This window comes from Eulemur rufifrons, chromosome 6, assembly GCF_041146395.1.
Source record: "Eulemur rufifrons isolate Redbay chromosome 6, OSU_ERuf_1, whole genome shotgun sequence".
Taxonomy (NCBI): Eukaryota; Metazoa; Chordata; class Mammalia; order Primates; family Lemuridae; genus Eulemur; species Eulemur rufifrons.
In genome coordinates, this window is record NC_090988.1 from 17,856,617 (window position 1) to 17,870,597 (window position 13,981).

At 50.9% G+C, this 13,981-nt stretch overlaps 1 protein-coding gene across 1 annotated transcript in view; it reads left to right on the forward strand.

The window, feature by feature from the left end:
* Window positions 1–13,981, forward strand: part of DSCAML1 (DS cell adhesion molecule like 1) — a 327,539-nt gene that overhangs the window by 297,814 nt on the left and 15,744 nt on the right. Inside the window, exons 18-20 of the mRNA XM_069468885.1 lie at window positions 132–278; window positions 2,634–2,789; window positions 10,316–10,455. Of these exons, the coding sequence (XP_069324986.1) occupies window positions 132–278; window positions 2,634–2,789; window positions 10,316–10,455 (443 nt within the window). The remainder of the gene's footprint in view (window positions 1–131; window positions 279–2,633; window positions 2,790–10,315; window positions 10,456–13,981) is intronic.

Consider the following 13,981-nt stretch of genomic DNA (forward strand, 5'->3'; position numbering starts at 1 on the left):
GAAGTCCCTTCACTTGTCTACCTGGATGCGCCTCTGGTTGGGCAGCAGGACCCAGCCTGGGACATGTACTTTGTGCTGTCGCTCCCGCCCCTGACTGACTGGACCCTTGGCTGTCCCCCCGCCCCATGCAGTGCCCAGCCAGCCCCCCGAGAACGTCCGGGCCCTGTCCATCACGTCCGACGTGGCCGTCATCTCCTGGTCGGAGCCCCCGCGCAGCACCCTCAATGGTGTCCTCAAAGGCTATCGGGTCATCTTCTGGTCCCTCTACGTGGATGGGGGTGAGTCTGCCGGGACCGATGGGTCTCGGGTGAGAGGCACAGGGCCGGTGGGGTCTGCTTCCTGGCTTAGAGACAGCATCTTCCCATGGGGTGCCAGGTGGAGTGGAGTGTCCCCCATGCTCCACGTGTGGAGGCCACAGAGGGGGGTGATGGTTAGAAGGGCCAGGGATGGTGAGGGAGGAATTGGGGTCCACTCACCATGTCCACGTTAGCCCGGGTCAGACCAGGCGTCTCTGGTGAGGGGTGAGAAGGAGACACCAGCCACTCCTGGACTACAGTAGGTTTGGGGAGTTATTTAGGGCGCGATAGGGACATGTTTGCTTTTCTAATTTAACATGCTGATATTAGGCCCTTACGGCCCCATCAGCCAGGATGGGGCAACTGCGGAGCTTAGTGAAGGGACTGCGCCCAGAGGAGTGGGGGCCTGGGAGGAGCACCCGCCTGGAGGGCAGGAGAGGCAGCAGGGTCACCAGAACCAGGGAGAGCCTCCCGTGGCCAAGCCCCGCTGCAGCCAGGCACACACAGGGCGAGTCATCGTGCAGCGAGCTACCCGGGACCCAGGGAAGGGCACACGCCGTGGAGCTGGGGGTCAGAGTGGCAAGTGGAGAAAACCCAATACAGTGGCCCAGCCTATTAGGTGTCTTCGTCATCCTGGGATGTGCCGGTGTAGACAGGTTTGGGTAGCCCCCCACGAACACGCCAGGCTCCTGCCCGCTGGTGTACACAAAGACCTTTAAGTGACCTGAAGGTCTGTAGTCCACATAAGCCCAGGACCCAGCATCCTGAACTGGAAATGTTCCACTGAAGGCCTTCCTCATCTCAACAGACCACAAGGGTGACCATGAGTCTGTGCCCCCCCGGCTCCTGGGCTTCCTGCTTCTAGGCCCCCCGTGCCCTCTTCTTTCCCAGAGGGCCTGGGAACCCAGCTCACCTGTCCAGAGCTGCTACTGTCCCTTCCTCACCTGGTTCCTGCTCTGCCCAGACCACTGCCAATAGGAAGTGTCTCCCCCACCACCGTCCCCACTGTGTCCTACAAAAACTAGAGGCCTCTAGCTCAGGGGTTTCGTCTCTGAAGGTCTCCCGAGTTCTTTTGCTGTGAGACGCCACACCACGCTGCTCAAAAGGTGACCTCACTGCATTCATATTTGAGCTGAGCTGGGTAAAGGGTTTCCTTAGCTCAGCCTCTGGGCAAGCTGTTGGCCTCGCTAATCTCCAGAGACCGCCAGGACTGTTGGCCATGCTGCCTCCTTCCCGGCTCCAGCCCCCACGGTCTGCCCTGGTTTCTGACCTCCTAGGGAAGGAAGGCCCTGTGGCTCAGGCCTCTGACATTCCTCCTGCACCGACCTGGAGTCCCTCACACAGGGCATGGCCTTCTCACCCTCAGGCCCCTGGCAGACTGCTGCCTCCCCAGGCCAGGCCCTCCCTCTGCCTTGGGCCTTAGCCTGCACGGGGCCACGAGCCAGGTACTGGGAGTGGGTCACCTCTCCAAGGCCGGTCCCCAGACAGTGTCTGGGCCTGTCTTTCTGAAAGCCCAGTAGTCCCAGTGGGAGGCTCAGGAGTCTGTCTCTTTTTCTTATTCGATGCCCCTGGCCCTCCCAGGGGGCCCCCTCCCTAAGCTCCTGTTTGGAGTCTGCAAGAAGTTCCGTGGCAGAGCAGGGATGTGAGTCCTCACTGAGCCTGAAGAATGGCCTGGCACTTCCTGGTTGAGGCTGTCGGCTCCACCAGCCTGGCCCCGGTTCTCTGGGCAGGATTTTGCAGGGAATGGGTGGGTGTCTTCAGTGGTGGGAACAAGGCCGATAGGTCACTTAGCCCCTCATACTGAGAGCCAGGGCACCAGCCCAGGAGCAGTCAGAGGCCGGGTAGGCCACCCCAGACAGTCACAACTCACCCCCGGGTTGACACACTCCCTAGGGAGGCCCCATGGCCCAAGGAGAGGCTGGGCAGCAGGAGGAATGGGCTGGGCTCCCCTCCAGGTCCAGGCCACCCCAGGTCTCTGCCATGGGAAGGAGGGTAGGTAGCAGAGGGGAGAAATGTTGCTTGCGGAGATGGAGAAATGGAGATGTTCCAAAGGGCGAGTATCAAGTTGAAGTTGGTACAAGGACACCAGAGGCCAGGGCCAGGCCAGCATACATGCCTCGCCCTTTGCTGGGCCACTTAGAGAGAGACATGGCCTGGGGCAGTGGCCCACCCCTGCTCCCGGGTACCTTGAAGGGGAGGTCCCTCTAGTCCTGGCCGCCATGGAGTTGGGCTCTAAGCCAGTGGGGCAGGCGTGAGTGGAGCCCAGGCCGATGGGCGGCAGCAGGGGCCGTGGCCAGGCAGGCTGGGCCAACCTCAGAGGCTGCTTGTCTCCGGCAGAGTGGGGTGAGATGCAGAACATCACCACCACGCGGGAGCGGGTGGAGCTGCGGGGCATGGAGAAGTTCACCAACTACAGTGTGCAGGTGCTCGCCTACACCCAGGCCGGGGACGGCGTGCGCAGCAGCGTGCTCTACATCCAGACCAAGGAGGACGGTGAGTGCAGGCCGCCCTCCGGACAGGCTCCCCTTGACCTGCCCCACTGCCCACCCCCAACCCTGGGGAGTGAGGGTGAGAGCAGGGTACCATCCTTTCTCCTGTCCCTTTGAGCCACTGCAGAGTGACTTTGAGAACTTTGGGGTCCTGCTTTGGGGAGCACGTAGCTTATCATATGTTGTGGCAAAATGCTCTAGGCTTCCTGCATAAGCGTATCAGCAACGGTAAACCCCACGCATGCGCGGACACACACACACACACACACACACACACACACCCTGCAGCACTGAGTCAGAGGTCAGATGAACCCTCCTCCCACCCCTGCCCCAAAGGCATCCTTTTTGAGCCATCTGCCCCCCTGCAAGGTTCAGCCTGGTTTCCTCTGGATACAGATGTTGGGGCTGGGCAGAGCAGGAGTGTCACTCAGCACATCTTGGCTTAGGGACTTGGCGGTCACCCAACAAAGGCCCCAGTACGGGCCGGGCCCTGGACTCCCAAGGAGGGGAAGGGGTTTCGCCTCCATTTGGAGCTCTGTGATCTCAACGGCCTTCCCCTGGGGCAGAACTGGAGAGATTGGGGGCCACACTCAAGTGAGGGCAGGGAAGGGGGGAGGCTGGGAGCAGAGCGGACCCAGGGGGGAGCAGATCAGGGGAAGGACTTCCACCCAGGCCCGGAGCCGCACTACTCCAGGGGCGCCCTTCCTGCAGAATGCTACACCCGGGGGACGCTGTGTGTGAACAGTGCACAACCCTGGGCTCCTGCTTCCAGCCCTGCCACTTTCTCCCCCACCCCCCCGCAAACCCCATCATTTAGCTGTTTCTTAAGTGAACGACCTGAGCCAGGTGCTCTGTTGTTGGAAGGGGAGGTTTGCAGGAACAGAGGCCGGTGCATGACGGGTACTAAGGTGGTAGCGCTTATTGGCTTCCTTCCCACTCAGCCTCAGTTTCTCAAGGGATACAGAGACCCAGGGTCTAGGTCCTACCCAAACAATGTGTCAGAAGGTTCTGGAAAAGGAGCGACTCAGGAGAAGCTGCCAGTGCAGCCCAGCACCCGGCGACTGGACCAGCTCCCAGATTGGCTTAATCTCCCCCCTCGCCCAAAGCCCCCCCTCTCCCCTTAAGCTTTGAGCACTTCAATATTTACCAACCTGCCTGCCCTACTTTTCCTGTCATTAATCCTCCCATCACGGCTTCCTGGGACAGCTCCAGGCAGAGCCACCTGCTCTCACGCGGAGACTGAGCTGAGATGGCGCCCAGAGCCTGGTCCCATCTGAGGTCTCAGGGCCACACTCAGGCACCTTCCTGGCCTCCAGCAGTGAACCACTGGGCCCCAGCCTTTCTCTTGCCCCTACTCTGGTGCAAGGCTGAGCCATCAGCACCAGGACCTGTTTCACTGGCCAGGGTGAGGCCCTGCGAGGGCACCCAGAGGTCTAGGAGCACCGTTCCTCCCTGCAGGGAGCCTTCGGCCCTCACCCAGAGCCACTTACGGAGCCACACATGGGAAGGCGCATTACAGGAGCCAGGCCTAGGGAGGCGCCGCCCCTCACCTTCAGGAGGCAGCTCCACAGCGTGGAAAAGGCTCGGTAGATACATCACAAGTGCATGCCCCAGCCCTGGCATTTGCAGGCAAGTCGCTTAGCCTCCCTCAACCTCAGTTTCCTCATGATAAAATGGGGAGAGTGATACCTCATCAAGTCGTCATGTAAGAAGCAAGATAATGACTGGGCACAGTGGCTCACGCCTGTAGTCCTAGCACTTTGGGAGGCCAAAGCAGGAGGATCACTTGAGGCCAGGAGTTCAAGAACAGCCTGAGCAACATAGCAAGACCCCACCTCTACAAAAATTTAAAATTAGCCAGGCATAGTGGCAAACACCTGTAGTCCCAGCTACTCGGGAGGCTGAGGCAGGAGGATCACTTGAGCCCAGGAGTTAAAGGTTGCAGTGAGCTATCGTGATGCCACTGCACTCTAGCCTGGGCAACAGAGTGAGACTCTGTCTCAAACAAACAAAAAAAGGAAGCAGCAAGATAACTGTAAAATCTTTCCTAAAATGTCAAGTACTAGCAAATGGTGGTTGCTTTATGGCTACTGAGAAATGACTGCCTCAGATGGGGATATCAGTGTCTCCCCTGACACTGATAAGGGGAAGCCTAGGCCACAAAGAACCTTGTGTCAGATAAAGTCTCATCCAGAACAGCAGTCCTGACCTAACGTGTGTGGGATGTGCTGTCATAACATGATTAAACTGTCCCAATAGCCCTGTGAGGTAGGTATTATTTCCATTTTACAGGTGAGAAAACTGAGGCCTCAAGAGCTAAAGCTACTTTCCAAATGCCACTCAGCTAATAGGTGGCAAATGCAGGCTTTCCTGTCTCCATAGCCTCTGTGCTTCCCACCACACTACATATCTGTCAAGAAGCTTTTGGTTGTGAGTAACAGAGAGCCTGACCAAAAACAGATTTAAGCACATAACAGGCAATCCTGCGTACGGCAGCTCCAGGGCTGCTTAAGTCAGTGGCTCCCTCCTCTCTGCTCTGCCATCCTCAGCACGTCCCCCTCGATTTCCAGATGGCTGCAGCCCCAGGCGTCGCACCAGACAGAGCAGAGTGAGGAGAGACAGTCTCCCCTGTGGGCATGCCTCTCCTGGAGTGACAGAAATTTCCCAGTTTCCCAGAATCCCCCTCAACTGACTTGTCCTTATCTCCCATTGGCCAGAATGGGGCCACATGCCTCTTGCTAAGCCAGTCACCAAAGTGGAAATGGACTTTTCATGGCCGATTCCCTCCAAGCACGTGGTACCCTCTGGTATAAGCGATAATGACAGCTGAAGTGTGGAGGAGCATGGGACCTCCACACACGTGAGGTTCTGTTTGCAAGAAGGAAGGAATGTCAGGGGTAGGCAGCCCACTCTGCCTGTCCACCACAGCCGCCCCGGCTCCACCAAGCTCTCCCCTCTGTAGGTGGAAGTCACTAAGTTATTACTCAGTGGGTGTGGAAAGCAGACAGGTCTGTGTTCTAATTCCAGCCCTGCTGTGGGAGCTTGGGCAAATACCCTAATCTGAAGGCACTGTGACCCCTTTCCAAAGGGAAAAAAACATCAGGAAGTTTAGAGAAAAGCAAAAGAAATAAAAAGATTAATGCAAACATACAAAGTCAAGTTCATTTACTAAGTCCAGATCTCTTAGTTCAAGTTTGGTTTCAGGCTGGCTTGGCTGGACTCCGTCCATGAGCTACAAAGCCTCTTGCCCACTCCTCACCCGCCCTGTGAATGCCCAGCCTAGCCGCATGGCCTCCCGGTGCACAGGGGAGTAGGATTTTAGACCACTTTAAAGACCTTTAACTGAGGAAGAGGTATGACCAGACTCATGTTTTAGGAAGTTAACTCTTATTACTTTTGCGTGCAGGGGTCGGGGAGTAAGAATTAGTGTCGCAGAGACCCGTTAGAACCTGTCTAGGCAGAGATGAGGAAGTTCGGTACCAGGGCAGCAGCAATGAGGATGAGGAGGAACATACAGGCTTAGAGAGACATACCAGAAGAGTTCCACCTCCAGTAGTGGCAAACAAGGTGACTCAAACCCACTCCCCTTCTTGCTGAGGACAGCCAGGAAATCTGGATAACATAGTTTTCAAAACACTTGCTTGAAGGTATCAGAGAGCTGGCAGGAGAGTGAAGAATCACTGGGCAAGAATCTAAGGGAAAACAGAGGCCCAGGAGGTGAGCCTGGCATTTGGAATAGCTCTTTTTCCCTGCGGACATGTGCTGAATCTGGAGGCAGTGGCAGGGACGCTGAACAGTACTGGAAAGACATGGATTGGGGGTCAGGCCTGCCAGGGTGTGTGGATCTGTCTGTGAATCCCCCTCACTTTGGGTTGAAGGACAGCCCACTAGGAGTGAAAGTGGATCAAAAATAGACAGCTCACCTTCAGATCACCTCAGTCCTGGACCCCAGATTGCTAGTGTCCAGAATGCAGCTGCCTATCAGAAGCAAATATGAATCCCTTCTGTGGGAAGATAACATCATCTGAGGCCTCAAATTATTATTACAAACAATTTTGCAAATGCTGTGTCTGGCATACAATAAAAAATAATGGGGAAAACATGAACAAAAGCCAGAAGGAAAGAAAAAAAAAAAAAACAAGACAGACAAGAGAAACACACCCACAAGGGTTTCAAACATGGACTTTAAGATAATTATGCTTGACAAGATTGAAAACTTCAGAGAATTGGAAACTACCAAATGCAAAATCTAGGGGGAAAAACTACTAATACCTGAAATTAAGAACTCAGTATATGGGTTTAATAACACATTAGACACAGCTGAAGAGATAACTAGTGAATTGGAAGATAGGCTGGAAGAATATCCAGTTGAAGCACAGAAAGACAAATGGATGGAAAATTTTAAAAAGCACGTAAGAGACATAGAGAAGGGACCTTAAACTTTAGTATGTATACAAGTCACTTGGGGATCATGTTAAAATTCAGATTGTGATTTGGTAGGTCTAGGGTGGAACCTGAGATTTTGCATTTCTAACATGCTCCCAGGTGATGCTGCTGCTGATCCATGGACCACATACTGAGTATCAAGGACATAGAGGATGCAGTGAAAGGAAATCCCAGAGAAGAGGAGAAAAAGAACAGGACAGAAGAGAAAATGTATGAAAATCTTTCAGAATTGATGAAAGATATCAAGCCACAAGCTGAAGAAGCTCCACAGACAATAAATTAAAGAAATCCACACCTAAGCACATCATAATAAAGCTGCTAAAAAAGCAAAGAGAGAGAAAGAAATCTTAAAAGCAACAAGAAGAAAAAAGACTGATTGCCTTCAAAGGAGCAACAATAAGATTGTCAGTTAACTTGTCAGAAACAATGGAAGCCAGAAAACGATGCAATGGTATATTTAAAGTATGTAAGGAAAATAGTTATCAACCTATGATATGATGCCTAGCAAAACTATTCTTCAAGATTAAGATGAAATGAAGATTTTTTTCAGACAAACAAAAACTGAGAGAATTTATCACCAACATACCTGCCCCAGAGAAAGATTAGAGAATATTCTTTAACTAGAAGGAAAATGATCCCAAACGGAAGCTCAGTGATGTAGCAATGAGGGCAGGGCAATTAAATGGTAAATATATGGGTAAATCTAAATTAATAATGACCACACAAAATAGATATGATGAATATACAGAATGAATATACACAACAATGCATATAAATTGGGAGAGGGTAGATGAAAGTTCTAAGATCCTTGCATTGTCTGAGAAGAAAAGTGCCAATTGATACTGGACTTCGGTAAGGCAAAGATTCATATTGTAATATATAATCACTAAACATAGTGAAAGGCTATATTATAGTCAAGCTACTAGAGGAAGGAAAATAGAATATTTTTAAAATAATGGACATGCTTAAAGCTCTGACTTGGGTGAGACAAAGGCAATATATATAACCTAAACATCTGTACCCCCATAATATGCTGAAATAAAAAATAAAATAAAATAAAATAATCCAAAAAAGGCACAAAAGGAAAGAAAAAGGAAAATAATAAAAAGTGGGGTAAATAGAAAGTCTTTAGTAAGATGGTATATTTAAACCCAAATATGGGTGGTGAGTGGTGGCTCACACCTGTAATCTTAGCACTCTGGAAGACCAAAGTAGGAGCATCTCTTGAGGCCAGGAGTTGAAGGGCAATATAGCAAGACCCCATCTCCACAAAAAATAAAATAAAATAAGTTAGCCAGTGTGGTGGTGCACCTATAGCCCTAGCTATTTGGAAGGCTGAGGCAGGAGGATTTCTGGAGCCCCGGCGGCAGTGAGCTATGATCGTGCCACAGCACTCCAGCCCAGGCAACGGAGCAAGCACCTGTCTCTAAAAGTAAATAAGTTAATTAATTAATGTAATTAAAATAAATAAAAATTTTAAGAATATGTCAGTAATTGCATTAAAGATAAATTGATTAAATTCTCCAATTCAAAGATAAAGATTGTCAGACAGGCTAACAAAAAACAAAACCCAAATATCTGTTGTTTACAGGAGTCATCTAAAACATAAAGGGGATAGAAAGATTCAACCTGAAAGAATGGACAAAAATAAAAGACATACCATGTAACCATGCAAACTGTCTAATAGAAAACAATATTAATATCAGACATAGTATACATTAGGCAAAAATCATCATTAGCAATAAGGAGGAAACTTTGTTGTGATAAAAGACTAATGTATTAGGCAAGTAAAACAATTTTAAATTTGTATGCACCTAATAACATAACCTCAAAATGTATAAAAACAAAAACTGATTAACTACAAGGAAAAATAGACAAATGCATAACCATAGTGGAGGATTTTAACACACCTCTCTCAATGACTAACAGAAAAAGGCATCCAAGAACAGAGTTGAACACTGCAACTAGCACACTTACCCCCGTGGCCATCCACAGACTCTGGTCCCCCACAGCTTCAGAGACACCACACAGAGGTGGAACGGCAGGGCTGTAGCAGGGGGGACAGGAAAAGTCAACGATGATTCCCAGCTCCTGGGCTCAGGCCTCTGGATGGATGATGATACTGTATCTAGTTATTTTATTTAGCTCCAAATTATTGACCACTTATTAGAAAAAAAAAATTGAGGTACGTGCCATAAGCTGAGAGTTGGGAGAGGGAATGTGATAATATTAATTGTTACCATTTGTGTATCTTCTATGTGGTAGGCACCATGCTAGGTGCATTATTTTAATTAGCACTAACTCTCACTATAGTCTTTTAATGTGGTTGTTACCTCCATTGTTTAGATGGTGAAACTGAAGCTCAGAGAGGTCAAATCAATTGAATAGGATACTGTCACTATCCTTAAGGAGCAGAAAAGCTCCCGAGGAGGGGAGACAAGTACACAGCCATACACTGGGGACGTGAGGATAGGGCGTGTGAGCTGAGAACAGGAAGCTTCTAGTCAGGCTGGGCAGGCCCAAAGATGGGGAGGGGAACTCAGAGTCCACATGAGTTGAGGTCCACATAGGATGGATTTCCTAGTCACTCCTAAGGCAGACTTTCCTCCAGAAAGGGCCTAGCCAGCACCCCGAGGGCAGTGCCCTGGGCCCCTGCCAGGAAACAGGCTGTGGTCCCAGCCCTAAAGAACTCACGGGACCGAGTGCCAGTGTGGTTTTTTCCCTAAATACAGGCTTCCACTTAGTAAGGGTGCTGGGGCGGAGGGACAAAGGTTAAGATCACAGTATCAAGATGGGTTCTGTTTCTCACTTGCCTGTCCTAAGTCCTTGGTTCTGGCCAGACACCTCTGAAGCTGGCCACGCTGAGGGTCTCCATTTAAGAGACTTTGTTGCAAGCCCAAAATGATCACCTTTCTCCTCCCACCTGCTTGTCATGCTGGACCCTGCCCCCTTTAAACCACAGCTAAGGACACCACCTCCAAGAAGCTCTCCCTGACTGATCTACCACCCTCTCCCCACTCTCATTCTTTCCCAAAGGCTGTGCTCCTCCTTTCTCTAAACTGACCAGGACTTCTCCCTGCTCAGTTCCAGGTCCCCCTGCTGGCATCAAAGCTGTCCCTTCGTCAGCTAGCAGTGTGGTCGTGTCTTGGCTCCCTCCTACCAAACCCAACGGGGTGATCCGCAAGTACACCATCTTCTGTTCCAGCCCGGGGTCTGGCCAGCCGGTAAGTGAGTCCAGGGCCAAACGACGAGTGGGACAGGAGAAAAGAAACCTTATAGATCACCCGGCTTCCAGGCCAAACCCTGAGGCTCCGTGTATCTGAGCTTCTACCTGGATTCATAGATAAAAATGGGGACTGGTCACCCCAGAGTGGCTGAATCCCTACCCAGTGTCCATCTTGGGTCAGCCCACTGTTGCAGAGGCCGCAAGATTGTCACAAGGCCTTGGAGATCCTTTGGGTGAGGGGCGAGATGAGCATGCAGGCAGAGGGAAAGGGAGGTTAGCCTCAGCTCCTCTGGTCTGGCTGGCAGAGGAAGCTCCCAGCAGGCCCCAGGGCTGGCGACTGGGGACTGCCTGGTCTGTGGCCTCTGGGAATGAATCGTCTTTCAGCATGTCAGTCTGGCCTTGGAGCTCTTCCCTGGGTGAGCATCTCAGCTTGGAGCCAGCTGAAGCGGGGAGGAGAGATGGGGGACGGCATCTCTCTCTGGGGCTGGGCCCCAGCCAGGGGAGAGGACTGAGAGGCTGAAACATCTACCCAAACCCTGGGAGCAGAGGGGGCAGCTCCAGGGCGGGACCCAGCGCAGGGGACTAACCCTGGCCCCTCCACTGAGGGCTCAGAGGGGGCCCACAGAGCGGGAAGAGAGGATGCACCCATAGCCCACATGCACCCATGTCCCATAATATGCCTCTTTCATTGTCCCCAGCCACCCAGTCACAGAGCCCTGCTGAGTGACTACTGTAGACCGTGCCTGTACAAAGGGCTTCCAGTCTAGTGGGGTGGGAGCCCGCGTAGAGCACATGAGAAGTGGTACTGTCAGGGAGATGTCCCCAGGGCAGGGGAGCAAGGAGCAGGAGCAGGAGGCAGGCTTCTTCCCCAGTCAACAACTGGCCATCAGCCCGAGCATCTACAGACGAGCTCTTGGCCGCCAAGAAAGCCGCCCCGAAATTGCTCAGTAATTGTGTCATCATCTCCTCCTGTGCTCTCTGCTTTCCCGCGGTCTGTCCGAATTACCCTCTGAGTGGAAGGTGGCCCAGCTCCTAGCCAGTGAGGCCAGAGTTCTGTCACCAGAGCGTAAAGCCCACTGACCCCCTCCCTCCTCTCCATCCTCACATGCGGCAAAGTGCACACATCGTAACCTCTTGCACCGTGAATTTACACAACCCACAACCCACCCAAGCAGCAGCACCCAGAGCACAGAACAAAACATGACAATATCCCAGAAGACCCTCGCACCCTGCCATTCCCTACCTGCCCCTCTGCCAGGGTAACCAGCATCCTGACTTCAATAGCAAAGATTACTGCCGCGTCCTTTTATACTTTGTATACATGGAGTCATACCACTTGTCCGGCTTCTTCTACTCAACATTATTTTGAATTTGTGAATTTCGTCCACACTTTCATCATGCATTCTCACTTCTGTGTAGTTGTTGATCGTGTGCATGTGTTACAATAACTTATCTATTGTGCTGTCCGTTGATATCCATTGATTGAAGGCTTCGGGGTAGTTTTCACTTTGGAGCTATTCTGATGCCGCTGTGCACGTTCTTGTACGTGTCTCTTGGCGTTCGTGTACATGCATTTCTGTCGGGTGTACACCTAGGAGAGGAATTGCTGGGGCACAGGGTCTGCAGATATTCGCTGAGAACACCCTGCCATTGTTGGGTACTTGTGCCAGTCACACCCTCGCTCACGGGGGAGAAGAGTTCCAGTTACTTCACATCTGCACAGACACGTGGTATATTTTCCAGTCAACGTTTTCAGCCATATCTTCTGCCTGTTTTCCCCTCTCCCCCCGTTCGCCCCCAAACACTAACATTCTAGGCTCTTGCAACACTAAGCTTTTCACCGTGCTGGACACCCACGGTGCCTTCTCTCACCTGCACACCTTTCCTTCCCTCTTCTGCCATACACTGGGTGCATGAGACAGCAATTCCTGGTCATGCGTCTGTCTCCCACACTGGCTTCTGAGGCCCCATGAGGACAGAGGCAGCATCTTTTCATCTTTGGGTGCCCAGGTGCCGAGCACTGAGCCTGGAACATCATGGTCACTGAATACATGTCTAATGAATGAATAAGGAGCAGCCCGGCAATTTTATAGCCTTAGATACTGGGCAAGTTTCATTTCCTTCACTGATGGGAGAGGGCAGCCATTCTCTAGCTTGGGTTTTTGCACTTGTTTCCTCCTCTGATGATGGAGAATTTCCCAAGGATTGATGTCGGCGAGCCTCGCCTCCTCATGAACTCGGGCTTCAGGAGGCCCCGGTGGAGTGGCTGCAGACTCCTCTCCCAAGCCCCAGAACAGAGCTCCTGGTCCCCACCCCCTCCCCCTGCTGCTGGAGATACTGGGACCCTCCCCTCCATCCTCTTTGTGTCCTGAACATATAGGAAGCCCCTCTCTCCTGGGGAGATTCCCATTGGACAGTGTCACACAAGGTCTCCTGGTGTGATGGGAACTTTAGTTCAGCCATGTTGAGGGGGACTGGGGACAAGGGGAGGGGAGCGGAGCTGAACTTAGTGGGGGGACCTGGGGACCTAACCACCATGTGTGACATTATCACTGTGCACAAATATATTCCAAAGTCCAAAAATTTGCATTACAAACTCATTTATGAAAGACAGCCCTGGGAGGGGATGCCAGGGGTGAGGGCATGCTAGGAGACAGTGCAAAACCGCAGGTATGAGCGTGGGGTTAGAGGCGAATGCCTGAGACTGAGTGTGTTCAGGGTGCTGGCGGGAGCGTATGAACATGTATGTGTGGAATCCTCAGAACAGAAGTGCGTGTGGCATTGGCACTCGGGGAGTCACCCCCTGGGGCAGTCACAGCTGCATTGAGTCCCGGTAGACATTTTGCCAAATACTTTAATACATTTGTTGTTGTCCCCTGATTATAAAAATAATGCAATTTTATTATAGAAAATTCTGTAGGATATGTAAAAGAATAAAGAGGAAAGTAAAAATTACTTGTATTTTCACTTCTTAAAGATAAACACTGGTGATGTTCTGGTATATAGCCTTCCAGTCTTTGATCTGTACATATCTTACAGGTTGTTTGGGGTATTTTTTTTTTTAACAAAATTAAAATAAAATTTTACATAGTGTTATGTATCTGCTTTTCTCATGTAATACATGTAGGTACTTTCCTACACCATCAAATAGTCTTCTAAAAACCGTGACCTAAAACATAAACATGGCTGTTTATATACAATCCATTTAAACAGTCCCCTGTTATTCTATATTTAATGTCTCTTTCAACTTTTCACCATTATAAATAGTGCTTCAGTGAACATTCTTTGCAAGTCTTTCTGCACATATTTCAGTATTTTCTTAGGGAAAATTTCTGTAGGAATTTCTGAGTCACAAAGAGTGTGAATATTCTTAAGGTTTTGCATACATATTTACAAATTGCCTTCCAGAAAGTTTGCACAAATTTATTTTTCCAGGTATTGTAGGTACCTGTTGTATGTTGGTGTGAATGAGCAGTATTGTCCTTTCCACTTGTGTTGATCCCAGGTTCATTTTTGCTTTGTTT